Raw genomic sequence first — 19,835 nt, 5'->3', positions numbered from 1 at the left:
ATAAACCCCAGGCATCCCCCTGAAACCCCTCAAAAATGTAATTTGTGACATTAACTCTCCTATTTGGGACTTTCTGGCCGACATTACGCCGCACTACCCGTCTCCTCACATGTATAGATCTGAAATATTTGGTGAGGGCGGGTCATATTTAACCGTATGGGAAAAAACCTGATATTCCCTGATCACCTCCTGGAACCTCCAAGAAAAATTAAATTTCTTAAGGTCGCCTTTCCGGGTAGTTTTCGTCACCATTCAGCTCGTTTACCAAATGGTACCAAATGGTACCGTATGCTAGTGCAGTGCTAAACGTAACTTCTTTTGTCGTTGATCGTAATTTATTAGGGTTTTTGAGAGTTTTGAATTGATATGAATATTTTAAATAACATTTTTCCGAAAAGTTTTGTATTTTGAAGCCGTAATAAACGCATTTGGATCCGTTTGAAATTTTTGAATAATCAAGTTGCCCAAAAAAACGGAATTCTTAGATCAAGCATTTCGATTTTATTAACTTACACCTTAGGTACTGTTAACCCATTAATCCCCAGCGTTGCGTAAACGCAACATTATTGAATCCTAATTCTCAGAACAAGTTTCTACTTCAGAATAATTTTTTCTTGGATTTAATGCTTCTTTTTAAGTATCTCTAGTTCTTATTTTGTCCCCTTCACCAACATTTTCATTCATACAATTGTATTTTTATGACTGATGGCGTTTGGCACAAAATAATCGATGCGCACATATGAGACACCCTAGGAAAAATGACACTCCCCAGCATGTCCGTCAAGGCAGAATGGGGCATTTCCTCCAAAGGAATACCGATAACTCCCGGCGAAGATATCGAGTGTACAAATCAAGATAAAAAATAAAAGATGTATCTTAAGTTTAAAAAATTATTTTTCAATTTATTTTCCTGAGTTTTGACAGCGTTGCGTATACGCAACATTATGAAAATCATGTAATATGATGAAAATACTTTTAACCCAAAAATTCATCTTAATTAGGCCAAAATAAATCTAAAAATGCGAAACAATCGAAGTTAAAAGCCCCGAATACAGTCTGGGGAATTATGGGTTAATAAAGAGGTTTTTTATGATATTATGGTTGTTATAACATGTACATCTCATAAAAAGCATAGGCATTTGATGTGAGCCTAATATTAGGGATGTAACGATGCAAAAACGTTTAACGGTACCACGTGGTACCGCTATAATTGGTAACTTACCATAAGGCGTAATTATTAGTGGTAAAAGAATGAATGTTGCACCTAATGACTCCAATTTTCATTGATATTTAAGGTACATGATCACCACAAAAATCGCAGAAACTTCTTAATTCAGGCGTTACCGGGTTAAGATAAATTTTTGGAACAAAAATGTTTTCATCGTATTATATGATTTTCATAACGCTGCGTATACGCAACGCTGGGAAAACTCCGGTAAATAAATACAAGAAAAATAATTTTTTTAAACTTGGGTTACATTTTTATTTTTTATCTTGATTTTTACACTCGACTTCTTCGCCGGGAGTTATCAGTATTCCTTCGGAGGAAATGCCCCATTCTGCCTTGACGGACATGCTGGGGTATCTCATTTTTCCTAGGGTGTATCGTGTGTACGCATCGATTTTTATGCCAAAGGCCATAAGTCATTAAAATGCAATTGAATAAATGAAAATGTTGGTGGAAATGAGAAAATTAGAACTAGAGATACTTAAAAAAAGTCATTAAATCGAAGAAAAAATTATTCTGAAGTAGAAAATTGTTCTGACAATTGTTAGTTGATAAGCTCATCTTCGGATGACACGAAATTGCAACATTTTAGAGGTAATAAAAATCAATCCGCTTGATTCGTCGACAGGTACACGGCAATAGGGTAGTTTCCTTCATCAAAGAAAACGAAAGGCATTGATTGCGATTCGTTACCCACCATTAGTGATTTAAAAATATACAAATTATTCGGTTTTAGAAATCCCACTTCAGACGAATGCTAATGGTCAATTTTAAACTCATTTGAAAAAGGCCAGATTGGCGCCCATGCGATGCCACTCCACATGACGTCACAGGGACCTAGTTTGTACACGAGTAGATAGGAGATTTACATCGTCTGAGATAACCAATGCATGCATGAGGTAGAGATCAGGAAAACGTGTCTTAATAATCACCTATTAAAACTGGCTAAGGTCGGAAAGTTTTCTTCGTTTTATAAGGTATTAATAATTATTATTTATGCCAAGCGCTACCAGCTAGCAGGGAACTCTGATACCTGCTAGCATCCTGCGTTGTATCAGCGCTCAAAGCCTTGCTCCAAGGTCACCTTACTTGCGGTAGCGGTAACCAGAACGGCGTCACAAGGAGTTTTCCCGGCATTCATACTCGCGTTCCCGGCATTCGCCGACGCGTTTTCGCGTCCTTAAAAATTTTTATTTTTCATTTAATCGCGAAAAATAGATATCGTCATTTAAAAATCTAAATGCATGAAATACGTACTCTAGGATTAATAATCTTTCGATTTAGGCAAAAAAACAATAATAGGAAACCAACCTTTTACTGTTAGTCAACAATTGATTGGAGGTTTGTTTACACAGACGGTAGAGATGTTTATGTTGATATATCATTTTGAGGTGAAGTTAGCTTGCATTAAATGCTAATAATATTATTGTAGTGTTTAAAATATGTTTTTACTACTGAAATTATATAATTGTTGAAATGAAACCCAATCATTAAATTGGTTTTAACAAGAGAAATCACGCAGTATTTACCAACTTGATATCTTTTTCAGTGTAACCAGCTCAAAATATTATAACTTAACATTAGGATCAATTTATTAGTGAAATTGTACTATTTAAAATGTTTATTTCGTTATCCGGGGCTGAGACAAATAAGAAAAACAAATATCATTAAAATCGGTACAGAAGTTTTCGAGTAATAAATGCTGTAACTAACACGATTTTTTCATTTACTTGTATAGATTATTATTATTGTTATTGTTCATTTTATTTCAGGTTCAAAGAATGTCTGGAGCTACGAAGCGCAGCATCTGCACAGGATGGAGATACTTTTATATCGTCACAGCCGTCATATCCATCATGGGTTGCTCTTCCGAAAAATTGGCCACTGATAGCGAAGATGGGGTAATGATGGGCTTTCATTGTGAAGCTGAACCCAGATGTCTCTGTTTGAATATGAGGAGTCCAAATGCTATTATCGTCTGCGAAGACAAGGTTTTTATACGCCGAAGGATAGGAGCAGGTGTGCCGGTGTACTATGAAATAGAATGCATGGGCGAAACCGAGATAGACCCATATCATTACCTCCAAATGATACTATACGCCAACTTCTCAGCGCCTTCCATTATGTACACAGACAGGGTCCGTTTGGATGTGTCTAATTGCTCAGCTCCGTCCCGTAGTCAGTCAGTGTTATTTGGAGCTTTGAGTGCAGGTTCTATTGGAGGCTGGAGAGACCTTCCTCTAGAAATTCTCACGATAAACTGCCAGCAGTCGAAAAATGTCCACCTTTCCAAGCAGCATTTGAGTGGCCTGAAGGAACTGAAGAAACTTATACTCATCTGTCCAAAGTTGGCGAAATTAGACGAGGACCTTCTCTCTGGGACATCAAAACGGCTGGAAAACCTTCAAATCATAGATACGCAGGTGCGAGATTTGCCGGAAAGATTTTTTGCGGATATGGAAGCGATAAAGTTGTTATATCTTCGGCAAAACAAGCTCAAGTCACTCGGACGCAGTTTTCTGAGCAGTATGCGGAGTTTAGAGATGATTGATCTCGGTGAAAACGAGATAAAAAGCTTAGACGACGACGTTTTCCTCAAAACGGAGAAGTTGTCTTCTGTCCAATTATCAGAAAACTTGCTCACAACATTACCGACGAGCTTATGTAGCCTAAGAAAACTTAAATTTCTCTTAGCAGAATACAACAGGATAACTTTCATCCCTCAGGAATGTTTGTGCAACATGCCGCACCTGTCTCATGTTTCCCTCAACGGTAACAAACTTGTATCTTTGGGACTCACACCGGAAGAGATAGCACCAACCTACAAAAAAGTTTTGAGTTCCGATGAAAAGTTTCTAAATTCATCTTCAATTCAAGAAAAACCTGCAAACTTAAATAATGCATGGATAGGCACGTCATTGATCAAGGATCTTTTTCTAGACAATAACCTCTTATCTTCCCTGCCAGATGGAGTCTTCTACGGGATGCACGGACTCCAGTTCTTGAATATTTCCAGCAATAGAATCACTTTCTTGCCTCAAGATATCTTTTCCCGGAACGAAAATCTAATGGAACTTCTGGCTTCGAATAATCTCTTCACCAACATTCCGGCGACACTGCTGAGAAACAACACCAGACTACGTAAATTGGACCTATCCCACAATTTCATTGAGACGCTAGACTTGGACTTCTTTGCTACCTCCACTTCATTGTGCTACATACATATCAACGACAACAGGTTTGTATCTAGTAGTATTCAGGGTCGATTCGAGTCGAGTAGTTTCGCTCAATGAGCTGTCGAGGCCAGTAAAGACCCAATCACACGATAATTATTTTCGTCGCGAAAGTAATAATAGTAAATAATAATAATAATGTCGTTTATTTTCGTAGGCACTGGGGCCCATGAGAAAATAAAAGTAGAGGTTTCTTCATTTCCATCTTGGTAGATAAATAGAAGTAAAAAAATAAATAAATATAATTACAGACAAATGCAATCAGTGCGGATCTCCGAGAGCATGAGAAAACAATACAATGTTTTCTACAAAAAAATAAATGATCGCACTTAGATTTAACATACTAAATACAAGAATTTAAGGTGACCATACATTATGACAATTATGACAAACAAACATTTATTTAAAGAAACCATAACATTAGGATAACACTGTGATTTAGCACAATTGTAAATTTAGTTGACCATTTATTCACATATGTATCAATAAAATTAACAATAACAATAATAAGAATTAGGCTAAACATGAATATAAACAAAAGATATTCAACTTGAGGTTAAGGAGGCATTCTTCAGAAACCCATATGTGCTATGTTTAAACCTATTGATATTTGTACTGCTTCTTATTTGGGTTGGGAGAGAGTTTCATTTTCGTGAGGCGATATCGCGATCACTTTTCCCGTCGCGAAAAGCGATCGCTCGAGTGATCATTTTTCTGAATCACACGGCCACTCCTGCCGTCGCTTTTCGCATCATTTCCGATATCATAGCCCGTTGTCATGGCACCCGCATCACGAAAATATTTAGCTTGTTTGTTTATCTATGTCGTTCCCACAATTGTCAAACGCTGCGCTGCAATCGCGCCATACGGTCATGCGTTCTGATTGGCTGATATGGGGTTTTAGGGACGGTTTCAAGCGACGGAAAAAGCAACAGGAGGAGTGATGAAAAATATCGATGGGAGCCCTGATCGCGATCGCGAAAAACAATTGCCGGCGACGATCGTTTTGCGAGTGATCACTCTAGTGATCGCGATAGTGATCACTTTCGCGACGAATAAAAATGATCGTGTGATTCAGGCTTAAGTTCCAAAATTTGCCGCAAGGAAACCTGTCATAAAATTCAGGTAATGATGGCTGTAACATTTCTCAGATATCCCACCGGTCAAGGTCGTCATGGTGTAGGCCGATGTTACGTTGGGATTTTACCTACATCACCAGGGCTGATGATGATGATGAGTTGTGACCAGGTTGAAAAACCGAATAGCTTTTCTCCATGCAATTCACCGCGAAAAGCTCAGACACGTCTTCAGGTAATGGTGTCGTTTTTAATGTCGATTCGTCGTTCCAACAACTTGACTTGGGGATTTCAGCTCGCTGTATACATTGCAGTCAACCACAATATATATCATCATTAGAAGTGCGTGAAAATCGCAAATGCGATATGTATGCGGTGTGCGCAAATAAATGCACATAGATGCAATGACTGGACTTTTATGATATTTTTACGCAAATTTGCCCATTTGACGGCGACATTCGCACATTTTGTGCCGAGCGCAGTCTAAATGCTCCGCAGACACTCAACGCTTAAAGCATGTGAGCGACTAGCCAGCTGCTAGGTTGGCTAGGACTTTACGTGGCCGCGAACTACAAGTGGGCGCGGGCAAGCTACACCTCCGTCACTATACGTCTTAATCCTTTATTTGTTATTGTTCTACAACGTAATTATTTAAAATATCCTGCATTTTGTCGTATGACTGTGTTTCACTGCATTTTGTCGTCATCTAACTCATTATGAAAATAAAAAATAGACGCAAATAAATGCGATAAACTGTTATTGATAGTGCGACAAAATAAAAATGAAAGTGCGGTTTTCACGCATCTCTAATTATCATCCGCGGAGGCTTGCTGTATTTCGACTTGGCGGAGTATTCGAAGTAAACGACGTGGATCACTTCATCCCTCAAAATCCCTTTTGCATTCTGTTTTACCCTTCCCCACTTTCTTTATTTAAAAAACGAGATAATGTTAACGATTGCAAAGGTATCTGAAAGAAATGAGGGAAAGATGTACCTTAAACACTTTACATGCCATGGACGTAATATTACCTCCTGCTAATCCTTCTTAGGATTGCCATGGACGTAATGTCCCGTCCATCTATTTTATCGACTTTGTTTGCATGAAGCTGTAATATTTCACCCATGTTACTTTTCCAGTTTACTGTTTAGTGGTTCTGTTATTTCAAAAATCAACTGCTCAATGGAAAAAGAGTTCTTTTAATTTCTTGAGGACGAAAAGTCCTCTGTAGCTACCGGCACCCTTATCTCAACCTGCATTGTGTGTAAATTCTTTGGAGGAAAGAACCGTACGTTGAGGGTACCGTGACCCTTTTTGTCATCCAGAATTTGGAATGATTTGCTTGGCGCAATGCATGTTTATGACTTCCATGGTTTAAATTGTTCAAATTGAGTGAAATGAAAAAATATGATGCATTTCATGTCGGTACATCATTTGTTGCAACTTTTTTATTTTTTTTAAACAGTATGTTTTCATTATTAAAATAATTATATATAATTTTGCAATAAATGTTATTCAGCTAATTCATGAAGAAGAACATAGTCCAGTTTTATTGGAATACACATCGATATAAATATACTTTCGATGCTAATGTTTTTAAAAAATTGGCCAATTTACCGAAAATGGCTGGATTTTTCAGTAGGGGATAGATATTAGCGGCGGGCGCTCAAGGTGTTAAAGCCTTCGCGAACTGTGCCAATTCTTCCACATTTTGAGACAATTCATCTCAAAACGCTCCACACTCTGATGTCTAAAATCCTGATCCCCCTGATCTCTAAACTCAACATCAACGCTCCCCATTCACGTTTAAATCAGGCTTAGGATTCAGGATATTAATTTATAGAGGGGTTTCTTCAAAGAAGAATATATATTATTTATTTTTATTATATATATTATTATTATTGCGTATTAGGTACGTACGTATGCAAACCCTAAACCCTAATTAAATCATGAAATTCACGTTTTTTTCCAGGTTTTCACGGTCTAAATTTCGTCAAATTCATCGTCTCTTGATGGGCCATTTTAGGTAGAAATTTAAATCATGCAACATTCACCAGCCTCACGTTAACTAAATATGTAGCGCACACAACAGATGCCGAGAGTGCAAATGCAGCATTGAAAGTACTATCTCTCTCATGATAGAGTGTATATTTTTTTATTTTTCACTGCCCAGAAATTACCAAACTCGACTTGATACCCAACTCGAGATCAATGTGTGTTTCTCGCATAACCCATATTTTTATAATTAGTTGATATGCGAAAGTAAACAGATAAATAATTTCAATGTTTCATTGCAGGATCCACCATTTGCCAGATGAGATATTTAAACCATTCGAAGGAAAGTGGATGGGATGCAACGAATTTGTCCTTGATATGAGCAGAAATCGTCTGGAGGATGTGCCGGAATTGTCGCTTCCGCTGTTGACAAACCTGAGCCTCTCCGAAAATAATCTGACCTGGATAAAGCACGACATGTTGTGGCAAGCACAACCTCTGAAGGAGATCAACATATCGCACAACCTGATTCACACCATAGATGATCGATTGGAGCTTGGCGAATATTATGTACTGTTTGAAAAGTATTTGCTCAATTTGGAAGTTGTCGACCTATCGTCTAACCTTTTAACAGTTTTACCAAGCATTACGTTTGTCGCGAAAACCTTAAAACACCTCAACGTTAGCAATAACTATATCACAGAGTTCGCGTTCAGGCCTGAAATAAAAGGGAGAGATGCAAATCATCTCCCATTAGAGGCGTTTGACATGTCTGGAAACCGTTTAAAATCGGTTGAATTTTTCGATCATTGGCTTTGGCACTCTGGGAAAACGAAGTACGTGGATCTCTCCCACAACCGGATCGACCTGGAGGGATGCAGCGAGCATATGCATTCCACAAGGTTCGTGTGGGGATGCTTGTCGTCCCTATGCTGGCTTCCAACATTGGAGGTGAGAAAAAAGGGTTGTTTCCGATAATTTTTCATTGCCCAAATCGAAAGATTATTACTCCTGGTGTACGCATTTCACGCTCTTAGATTTTTGAATGACGATATATATTTTTCGCGATCGAACGAAAAGTGAAAAATTTCAAACGCGCGAATACGCGACGGCTAAGTAGGAACACTGGGAAAAATCCGTGTGACGTATTTCTGGTTCCAGCTGTGGCCGTGTGAGGTGACCTTGGGGCGAGGTGTTCGAGCGCCGATACGATGCAGGCTGCTAGCAGGTAGCGTAGAGTAGCCAGGTAGCAGGTAGCGCTTGGCTTAAATAGGGATTATTATTACCCTATCAAACGAAGGAAACTTTCCGAACTTAGGTAATTTTAATAGGTGATTATTAAGAGATGTTTCCCTGAGCTCTGTGACTCATGAATGCATTGGTCATCTCAGACAAGGTAGGAGTTCTATCTACTAGTATATAAACTAGGTCCCTGTGACGTCACGTGATGTATCTTGTGTATGAATATATTTGGTTATGAAAAATATGAACTTATTTTTATACCATCGGGAAATAAGGTGTTCGGTAAAAAATGTTTCGGAGAAAAGCTTTCGGGAAAGAGGACGCGTTACGATTCGGGAAAAAATTCTTTCGGGAAAAAGGTCATCGGAAAAAATGATTCGGGAAAACGGTCGGGTACGATATTTCAAGACTAACACATATCGTTGCAATGTACGTTGTCAAATGTCTTCTCCTTGTCCACGAACGCAATGAACGAGATAGGATAACAAGAATAACGATCAGTGATACGCGAAAATCTTGTATGCGATAAATGCGATATTGATGCGATACACGTGAATAAATGCGACACAGGTGCGATGACCGGAACTATATGACATTTAAACCGCAAATTTGCCTTTTCAATGGCAAAATTTGTGAATTTAAAGCCGAGCCAGCCCCTCTCTACGTCACTGGACGTTGGGCCTTACTGCTACTTAGATATGTATTTTAATCGGCAGCTACTAGAGAGGTTGAGAGAGAACCCTGATAGATTATGCGATATAGAGCAAAGATTTTCTGCCATCTGCCAAAAAAAAAAAGTTTGGTAATTCTCCACTCCAAACAATCTGAACACTAGTTAGCTTCGTGGATGCAGGGAGGGTTGTTAACCAGTTCAATCTAGTAGTGACCGACAGTTGCAACTGGTTGAAGGAAAAAAGCGTTGATTCGCGTATGAGGTCGCGTGATTTTCAGAAAATTTGCCTTTTCAAATTAATAAGGAATAGTAAACTCGACGCCTGCAGAGGTTTTTTTCAAGCTTAATGGGTTAAATGAAGGAGTTCCAACATTAAATGATATTATGGCTACTAATCATTAAAAACTACTTTTTTATACATTATTCCTTAATTTATTATTATTTTGTTCCACAATTATCTAAGCTGTTTTGTATTCTTTAAAATAAAAATGTTTAATCAAACTTAATCGTCATCTACTAGTGATACATTATCAAAATAAAGTAAAAACAAGATGCTATAAACTGTAAATAAAAGTGCGATAAAAATTAAATGAAAGTGCTATTTTCAAGTATCTCTAATAATGATATATCTTTGAAATTTAATTGTAGGTCGTCATACTCTCCCACAATCAAATTACCTACATACCCATGGAGTTCCAGCACTACCTGCCAAACCTTCGTTACGTCGACCTGAGCCATAACAAAATCAAGCGACTGTGGCACGGAGACCTCCTTTTCACCAGAGCCCGGGACACCATGGACCTCGAATTGTTTTGGACGAGATATTATGGACCAATAGATCCGGAACCCTACCTCCATCGATATCCAGGCTCGAAAAATCTGACCATCGACCTCAGACACAACTCCATCGCTTCTCTGCAACTCCCAGACGATAAGGTAATGTTGTGCTACTTATAATAACAGTATACTGTTGATTAACCCGGTAACGCCTGAAAGTTTCTGCGATTTTTGTGGAAATAATTTATCGAAACGTCAATGAAACTCTGAGTCATTAGGTGCAAAATTTATCCTTTTACCACTAATGGTAACGCCAAGCGGTACCATATGGTACCACTGATATATTTTGTACCATAACATCCCAATATATTAGGCTCACCTCAAATAATAATCATACTTTATACGAGATATACAGGCTACAAAAATGGTAATTACTTAAAAAAAAACTTTGTATTAGCAATACATAGGGCGTAAGTAAAGAAAATTAAATGCTTGCTCTAAAAAATGCCGTTTTTGTGGGCTAGTTGATAATTCCCAAATTTCAAACGGCTCTAAATGCGTTTAAAACAGTTGTTAAACACCAAAAGTTTCCGAAAATGTAATTAAGATGTTCTCAACAATTTATATTTCTCAAAAACCGTGATAAATTACGATAAATAATAAAAAAGTTACGTTTAACACTGCACTACCAGATGGTACCATTTGGTACCGCTAGGCGTTAACGGGTTAAGATAGGTTTCCATGGAGTACCTAAGAGGCATAGTGGAAGCCTCAGTTATCATTAAACACTCCCGTCTTTAATTCACAGTGAATTCACTCCATTTTATTGAATCAAAGAATCCTTTTCTCTTACTTCCTCTCCCTCGTTTACCCAACATTCTACCCTACGACACCGTTTTCAACATCTTCTCCTCGCTAAAAACTCTCCTCATCCATACTTTCCCTCTCCTCCGTAACTCATCTAATGACCCCCTTTCGTCACCCACCGTGTTCAACACTTCGTACCGTTTCCTCCAAGTCCACTTCACTTTCTGCTTTCCTCTCCATACCCACATCTCGGTCACCTTCAGTTCTCCTTCCTAAGTGTCCACGTTTCAGTATTGTAAAGGGGCACACACTCCAGTACCTTCACTAACATATACAAGAATTGCCATGAGAAAAAATTCCCCTGGACCGGGAATCGAACCACGGACCTTTGGCTTTCCGGGCCACTGCGCAGACCACTACGCTATCCAGGTTCTTTAATTCTCATGGCAATTGTACGCAATCCACTAAACAGAGAACCTACCCCAAGATACATATGCAACCCCCAATACGACCAAAATCTACCCCTAAACACATAGGCAACACCCCAAAACCATTAAACTACCCTAGGCACATGTGCAGCACGCATTACGTGAGAACTACCCCCTAGACACGTGTACAACCCGCAGTTTCTCCCTCGCGTTGCCATCCTTGATGGACCGCGAGGGCCTAACACCTAGTACCATGAGCCTCGGTATAATTGCCATGAGAATTAAAGAACCTGGATAGCGTAGTGGTCTGCGCTGTGGCCCGGAAAGCCAAAGGTCCGTGGTTCGATTCCCGGTCCAGGGGAATTTTTTCTCATGGCAATTCTTGTATATTTCACCGCCGTTCACGCGGCAGGTTTAGAAATATTTCACCTTCACTAACCTTTTCTCTACACTCTTACGTGACGATCCTCTCACGAGCTCCATCCTGTTAACCCGTTATTCCCCAGACTGTATTCAGGGCTTTTGACTTCGGTTGTTTCGCATTTTCCAATTTATTTTGGCCTATTGAAGATGAATTTTTGGGAAAAAAATATTTTCATCATATTATATGATTTTCAAAAATGCTGTGTAAACGCTTTGTGCTAAAAACTGTCTTCCTCCATACTTTCTCTCTCCTCCGTAACTCTCAGGCGATAAGGCAATGTCACATGTTGTACTACAATTAAATAAAGTCTCTTCTCCTGACCTTCCTTATTATAACAACAATGTAATGTTTATGCTCTTGGAGTATAGGTCATGATAAATTGAACTCACATTTGGCCAACGTTTCAGAGATTTATTCTCCTTCCTCAGGGCTCTTAATTATAATGAATGTTTACAAAGAAAATAAAGAAAATAAATTAATTAAGTGGTTACAAAAATTTGAATACAATTGTGCAGTACAAATTCATTGGTAAATTAAAAAATTGTGTACAGAATTAGACAACATACCTGTGATAGAAAAGTTTCGTTATTAGGCTAATCATGGTTACTTATAAATATTGATTCATTTGTTAACAAATGGTATCTAAATTATACTAAATAATTTTAATTTCGATGAATTAAATAATAATAAATTTTGCTTAGGTGTTCGATGTCTGATCTTTTATTGCAACTGCATAATTAGTAACACCAAAACTTGAATCTTTTGTCATCGACCACGACTGATATTCAAGAGATAGATGGAAACAGCTGAGTGAGTTCCAGCGTAGCATGTATAGAATACGTTACAAGCGGCGCTCAGCACTTGGAGACGGTCTCAGATCAGGAAATAATTAACAAATACAGATGCATCTCAAATGAAACTGTGCGACTGAAGAAGATAACTTTTCCTTAAATTAAATCTGAGTTTTCATTCTCATTTTAATCCGTCCAAAAACTTATGCCTTGCAATGAGTGAGTAGCGGCATTTAGAAATATGAGTTCCATTTATTTTTAATACAGTAGATTCCGCTTAATTGGGACGAATCGGGACTTGTGCACTTTGCCCCAACTAAGCGGCTGTCCCAATTAGGCGAACTATCCTGTATATGGGCATAAACCAACGTTGCAATGATAGAAACAAGACTAAAGAATGTTCATAATGCAATATTAGTTTATAAAACTATTAATTTGATTAATATATCAGCGAGTATAGTTAATTTATGATCATTTAGTCAAAAATATTTTTCATAGCCTCGGGCGACACTGAATTAATGTCTTTTATTAAGTCCTATTAAAGAAAAGTCCTATCCTCTTGCGGATAGTATAACAACAAGAGCTTTCATAATAGGGCAAGAATAGGAACATTTGTGAAAAATAATAGTAAATCAAAGGAGGGAAATAATAAAAAATAGTACTCTGAAAACAAAAAAAATTAATTTCGTCGCGAGTATAGAGTCAATGTCGCCGACTCATGGCCCAATGAAGTGGTATGCTGTCCCAATTAAGCGTAGAATACTCTGGGATATTCCTCTATTGGGTTCTGTTCTTCAAGATCTGCCCCAATTAAGCGGCAGCCCCAAGTAACCAGTGGACCCATTAAACGGAATCTACTGCACTAATTTAATACTATTTCAATAAAATGACCTTATATAACACCAATACTCAGAATGCATTTGAACTTTAGATTCTTACATATAAAACCATTTCCTCGTAGTTGTTGCTTTATTTGTACGTATCATGGGATGGACGAGGGATTACTTACGCCACACATTTGTAAGCGAATTAAATTTTTTTCTCTTTCCTTCCTGTAGAAAAAAGATGGAAAAGCAAATTTTCTGCGGAAAGTAAACTTTCAGGTTATATTATTTTTTCTTATTTTGACCTCGTTTAATACATGTTGAAATATTTCCTGGGGTTTAGGTCAACGTATATTATGCAAAAAAATTTATTGTTTATTTAAAACCATCATCAGGGCTGCAATATGTTCTTAATTTCCTCTTGTATTTCTTCTTTCATTTTCCATTTTCGAAGTCCCAAAAATGAGTTAATGGTTGATTTTGTTATGCAGTTACTTCTTCGGATTTTTCTCCTTGTTCTTTATATTGTAGTAATAGATGACGATGATATGAAAGTGATAAATTATATTCCTTCTTGGTTGATTAGATAATTATTAATATTTTTCCTTATTTTGACCTGGTTTAATACGTGTTGAAATATTTCCTGGAGTTAAGGTCAACGTATATTATTCAAACAAGTTATAGCCAACGTTTGTGTTATTTAAAACCATCATGGCTATACCTTTTTGGCATAACATACGTTGACCTTAACTCCAGGAAATGTTTTAACAAGAGGCTGTATTTTCATCTTTGTTCATTTTCTCCCTCTAAGATTGAAGTTGTAATCCCGGGCTGCGACATAGACAGCAAGTTTTCCCGCGTCAAATTACTCCTGGGACACAACCCTTTCGTTTGCGACTGCGAAGTGTTCAAGCTCCTGCGGTACACCTCCAAGGAAATGAGGCCAACGTCTGCGTTGGAGAGGCTCAATGGACACAGGCTTGTAGTGCCAGCGGTCATCGACATTCAGGACCTCCACTGCTCGTAAGCATCTACAGTGTAACTTGTTTGAAACGTCACTAAAGGGAGAACACAATCATTGACGCTATATAATAATAACAATAGTAAAATTAATTATAAAAATATTTTATTTCACTTATTTTGTGGGAATTTGTTACAAAGTAATTATAACTGTGATCAAAGAATCAAACGTCTCCTCACGTAAACAAAAACAAAGTGAAAAAAGAACGAAGCATTTTATGAGTTTATCAACATCAAAATATTGTTGAATTCGAGGTCCTGCTAATTTTATCAATGCCTTTCAGCAGGTGCCTATTTGCATTTTATTTGTGGACGCGCGTAGTTTTTCAAAATCGTGTCCCACAAATTCTTTTACAATATTTCCAAAAAATGTTATTTTTATAGTACTCAACCGATTAGAGTAGGTTTCCATGGAGTACTAAAGAAGTGATCTGGGAGCCTCCCTTTCCTTCCAGCACTGCCTTCTTTAATTCACTGTAAGGCCTACTCCCTTTCAATCTATCTAAAAATCCTATTCTCTTCCTTCCCCTCCCTCGTTTCCCTAACATTCTACCCTCTAACACCATTTTCAACATCCCCTACCCGCTAAGGACATCTCCACTCAATAACTTCTGTCTCCTTTGTATCTCATCTAAAAACTGCCTCGCCTCGCCAACCATATCCAGCATCTCGTCGTTCCTCACACTCTCCGTCCATTTAACCTTCTCCATTCTTCTCCATACCCACATCTCGAATGCCTCCAATCTTCTCTCGTCTTCTTTCCTCATTGTCTACGTTTCCGCACCGTAGAGAGCTACTCTCCAAATCCAACTCTTCACTAACCTTTTCTTTAAACTCTTACATAACGATCCTCTCAGAAGCTCCTTCCTGTTCATGAACGCCTCCTTTGCTAGTGCAATTCGCTTCCTGATGTCCTTGCTACTGTGTCCTTTTTCCTCTAATATGCGGCCCAAATAGTTTAATTGCTTACCTGCTCGTGTTATTCCCCACCTACGTTTATCTTGAAAGGTGAAAGGTTATCTTTTATATTCAAGGTTATAGCCCAAAAGAGAGGAAAACGTTGAATATACATGTTATTTGTAAAATTCACAACGAGTTGTGTAAACAACGCCGTATAGATATCCAAGCTGTAACATTCATATTTACATCATGATATTAAAAAATCCGTTGTTCCAAACATTATCCACAGGTAGTATATGTTCTATATAAAATTGAAAAGCACAAATGTTTGGTTTGTATGTCTGGGGATTACTGAAAAACCATGATTTTCACGTCCAAAATCTAATCAGTATGTGTTGTAAAGATATCGAAGTGATGCTGTAATATGGATCTTCATGCCTCGTGATGGACATCATTGCAACATTTTTGGGAAGTCCTTGGATATTTGACAGAGATCCATGAGACACGGATTGGATTTACATGGATATGGCACGGATGTCAATTGGTAACGCTTGCAAGGTTGTCTGAATGTTGTAGGGATGTTGTATTTTGTTAGGGAAATGAGCCTTGCAAGTAACGACGCAGTTTATTGGCTAATAGCCTCTTAAGACCAAAGATAATATGAGCTGTTTCAGTTACGTTTCAGGACCCTTTCGTAATCAGGAGGATGGAAAAAGTAACATTAATGTGAAATTTGGAAAAGAAATATTCGTTAGGTAACAAATAGTTTACAGTTGTGTACAGATACGTTCACCTTGGGATTTCAGAACATAATTTTTATTCACTACGATAATAAAAAGAAATTACTATAGTCAAGACTATTTCTTCATCATTCATTGTTTTCAATTGATTAATTCTTTACAAACATTATCTAATTGTTTTAAACAACTGAAAACTCAGTGTAAAACTTATTTTTGAGTAGTTTTGGGTTGTTTTGAGTTGGATTTTGGTGTGACGGTGGATAGGAGAACAATGGGGCGAATAATAATAAGCAGCAGAGGTGGAGGGGGGCGATTGTTGTTGACGGCGCGTGATGGTGTGTAGAGGGGAGTTGGATTGTAGTAGTTGTGGCGTACGGTTGTCTCTTTGCTCATTAGCTTATTTATAAAGAGTAATAACCAATATTTGTAAGTGCATTGAAGAGAATATAAAAAACGTTGCACCAGCTTAATGAGAAAATACTTAAGGCCCCCCCCTCACCACCTTTTTGTGTCATCCATCTTGTTTTACGAGTGCAAAACAAAACACATGTGTCGTGCGGTGGCAGAATCATGTAATACAAGGTACAAAGAAGTGCAGCGGTAGGTTTAAACGACAGTAATTGATATTGAGGGATAAAATTTTTAAAAAACTATGGTCTGAGTGTCATGTTCTTATTAAGAGATAATTCCGGTAAACGCAGAAGTCTCTCCTGAACAGCCACATCATTTATTCCGAGAACAATTTTGTCTCTCAGAACACTATCAGTCTGATTGCCGCACTCACAAGTTTTGACTAACTTTTTCAAGTCAGTGACAAAGAAGTCAAAGGGCTCAACTTCCTGCTGTTTGCGCGTGTTAAACAGAAATCGTTCAACTACCACGTTCTTTCTAGGATTCGCGTATTTTTTCGAATATAATAATAATATCGAAGATAATAATATCGAATTCATGTAGAACTTTATCGTAATATGACTTATCTTCTTCTGCCAGATTAAACGTATTAAAGAGCTCAACTCTATCCTCACCAATTACAACCAGTAAAATGGCAGTCTTAACTTTCTTCGGTTTCGTTTTCAGTCAAGAAGCTAACATATATATCTCCAAGTTCTGCTTAAACTTCCGGAAATTATCACTTACATTGCCCGTTAAGACTAACGGATTAGGAGGCCTCGCTTGTTGCATCCTCGAAACTTTCTTTTTCACTTAACTTTGACCCTGTCTGACTACGCACTATCGAGCACATGGTCCTAACCGAGCCCTACCGACTGCGCCATGTCATGTTCTTATGAACGTTTATTCAACAGTGTTTTACATGAATACAGAGAGCTGTAGACAGCACTTAAAACAAATGACATACACAAAGCACAATATCATGACACTGAGTAGGCTATGGATCCTTTCCATCAAGTACAATCATTCAATCAAGTTTTGTAAAATTTAGAAACTCAAATATCCGCGAGTCACCTACTAGTGCAGTTTTATTCTCTTTATCAGTCCCTAGTCTCTCCCTTCTCCGACTTCAATCAGACATCAAATCATTTATAATACCCTTAACTCCCACTTTGACAGTCCTGACATTGTTTCCTTCCTCAACATAAGAGTACCTTCCCGCCACACCCAATCTACCTCTTTGCTCCACATTCCTACACCCAGGCTATCTGTAATTAATCGCTAACTTTTCCATAGACTTTCCTTTTTAATAAATTCCCTCCCCGGTGATATTGATCTAACACTTAAAAATTTTACTCATTGGGCATTAACATATTTATCGCTTAAATGACTAGATAGCCTGATAAATATTTGTTGTTTTCTTTTTTGTTCTATTTAAATATGTAATAAACAATAATTATTTAATTATTTAATATTTGTTGTTATAGGTGCACTTTCAATTGGCAGTCTTGCTGTATGTGTACCTCTTAATTAACCCATAAACCCCCAGCGTTAATTTAACGCAACGTTATTGAATTTTCTAGTTCTCAGAACAATTTTCTACTTCAGAATAATTTTTTCTTCGATTAACTGACTCTTTTTAAGAATCTCTAGTTCTCATTTTGTCCCTTCCACCAAAATTTTCATTTATGTAATTGTATTTTATGACTGATGGCGTTTGGCATGAAAATCGGTGCGCACATACGAGACACCCAAGGAAAAATGACATACCCCAGTATGTCCGCTGAGGCAGAATGGGGCATTTCCTCCAGAGAAATACTGATTAACTCCCGGCGAAGAAGTCGAGTGTACAAATCAAGAGAAAAAAATAAAAGATGTAACCTAAGTTTTAAAAATTACTTTTTTTGTCCATATTTAACGGAGTTTTCCCAGCGTTGCGTGTACGCTGCATTGTGAAAATCTTATAATACGCATGATGAAAATATTTTTATTCCAAAAACTCATCCTTCTTAGGCAAAAAATAATCGGAAAACAATACGCAAATGAAGTGAAAAGCCCTGAACACAGTCTGGGGAATGATGAGTTGAAATAATAAAAAAAATAAAAACACAAAGTTTCAATTTAGATTATAATTATCCGAATGAATTTCTAATTAATGTTTTCGTGTTTTCAGGAAGCCAGACTCGGTCAAGGGGAAGGCCGTTGCGGAAGTGGACACTTGGGCTTATCATTGGTTGCCAATGATGGGTCTTTGTTGGAATGACACTGGAGTTGAGCCACCGTCCGGACACACGGCGACCAACACCACCGAAATAGAAGCAGCGGTTGATCCACCGACATAGCACAGGTGGTTTCCGGCGATACTATGCGGAATTTGCCGAATATTCTTGATCAATAAAAGTTTGACACTGTTTTTTCACATAATTTCTTTATAACTTACATTACTCTTTCCTCGACCAGAAATTATATTTTTAAGTTTTTTTTAAGCTAGCCTCCTTCGGCGTAAAAAAAGGTTCTACACCTAACTCTGGCGATTTGTATGAAATTATCTCGAGCTGAATGGGGTCGTGTAATATATAAATAGTTATATTCATTGTATATTTCACCACAAAAATTAATCATCTTACTTTATTTAAATGTTTCTGAAACAAAACTAATAGTAATGAATCCAGTTTTATTTACACCAGTTATATTATGAAAAATGTGTTTCACAAAAACTCTTAACGGCTTATTACACGAGTGTTACTGATCAATTTGTTAGTGCAAGACGGTGTGGAGGAGGATCTATTGATGACAGGTGAAGTGGTGGGGTGTAGCAGGGGGCAGCACTTGCAACGGGGGCGGTTGCATGGAGACAGGGAAGAAAGTGGGGGCAGTGCGTGCCGTAGGAGGGGTCGGGTGGAATTTATAATATTACCTTAGTTAGGTGCTCTTCTGTAGGCAATGGAGGGGCAGGATGGAAGAAGAGCAGCCGTGATTTTGTTTTTGCTGATGATAGGGTACAATAGGCCGGCCCTTATTTTTCAGAATTGCGAAAAGTTATGTTTTCCTGGTCTCAAAATGATCCAAATGGTGTTTATATTCACGTGTTAAAATTTGGTTACTTTAAAATAACGGCAACCCGTGCCCCAAGGGCCCTAAGTACTAAGGACCCTCAATTGAGTTTTTTTGGGGCCAAAAAGCGCTATTTCTTTGTAAAACGTAAAAGTACAGTTCCCAAGGGCCGATTTTCTGTTTGTTTTAACCTATCTCTAAGGGTTTAGGAGATATCGATCGTCGTAATGCAAT

The 19,835-nt window shown here is 37.9% G+C and overlaps 1 protein-coding gene across 1 annotated transcript; it reads left to right on the top strand.

The window, feature by feature from the left end:
* Positions 1-3,006: 3,006 nt before the first annotated feature.
* LOC124172837 (protein artichoke-like) lies at positions 3,007-18,960 on the top strand. Its single transcript, XM_046552330.1, has 5 exons — positions 3,007-4,466; positions 7,834-8,482; positions 10,095-10,382; positions 14,309-14,520; positions 18,721-18,960. The coding sequence occupies exons 1-5, from the start codon at positions 3,010-3,012 to the stop codon at positions 18,887-18,889; spliced, it is 2,775 nt and encodes a 924-aa protein (XP_046408286.1). The 5' UTR covers positions 3,007-3,009; the 3' UTR covers positions 18,890-18,960.
* Positions 18,961-19,835: the final 875 nt, after the last annotated feature.

This window comes from Ischnura elegans, assembly GCF_921293095.1.
Source record: "Ischnura elegans chromosome 13 unlocalized genomic scaffold, ioIscEleg1.1 SUPER_13_unloc_3, whole genome shotgun sequence".
Classification (NCBI taxonomy): domain Eukaryota; kingdom Metazoa; phylum Arthropoda; class Insecta; order Odonata; family Coenagrionidae; genus Ischnura; species Ischnura elegans.
This window is presented reverse-complemented; position numbering and strand designations above follow the sequence as displayed.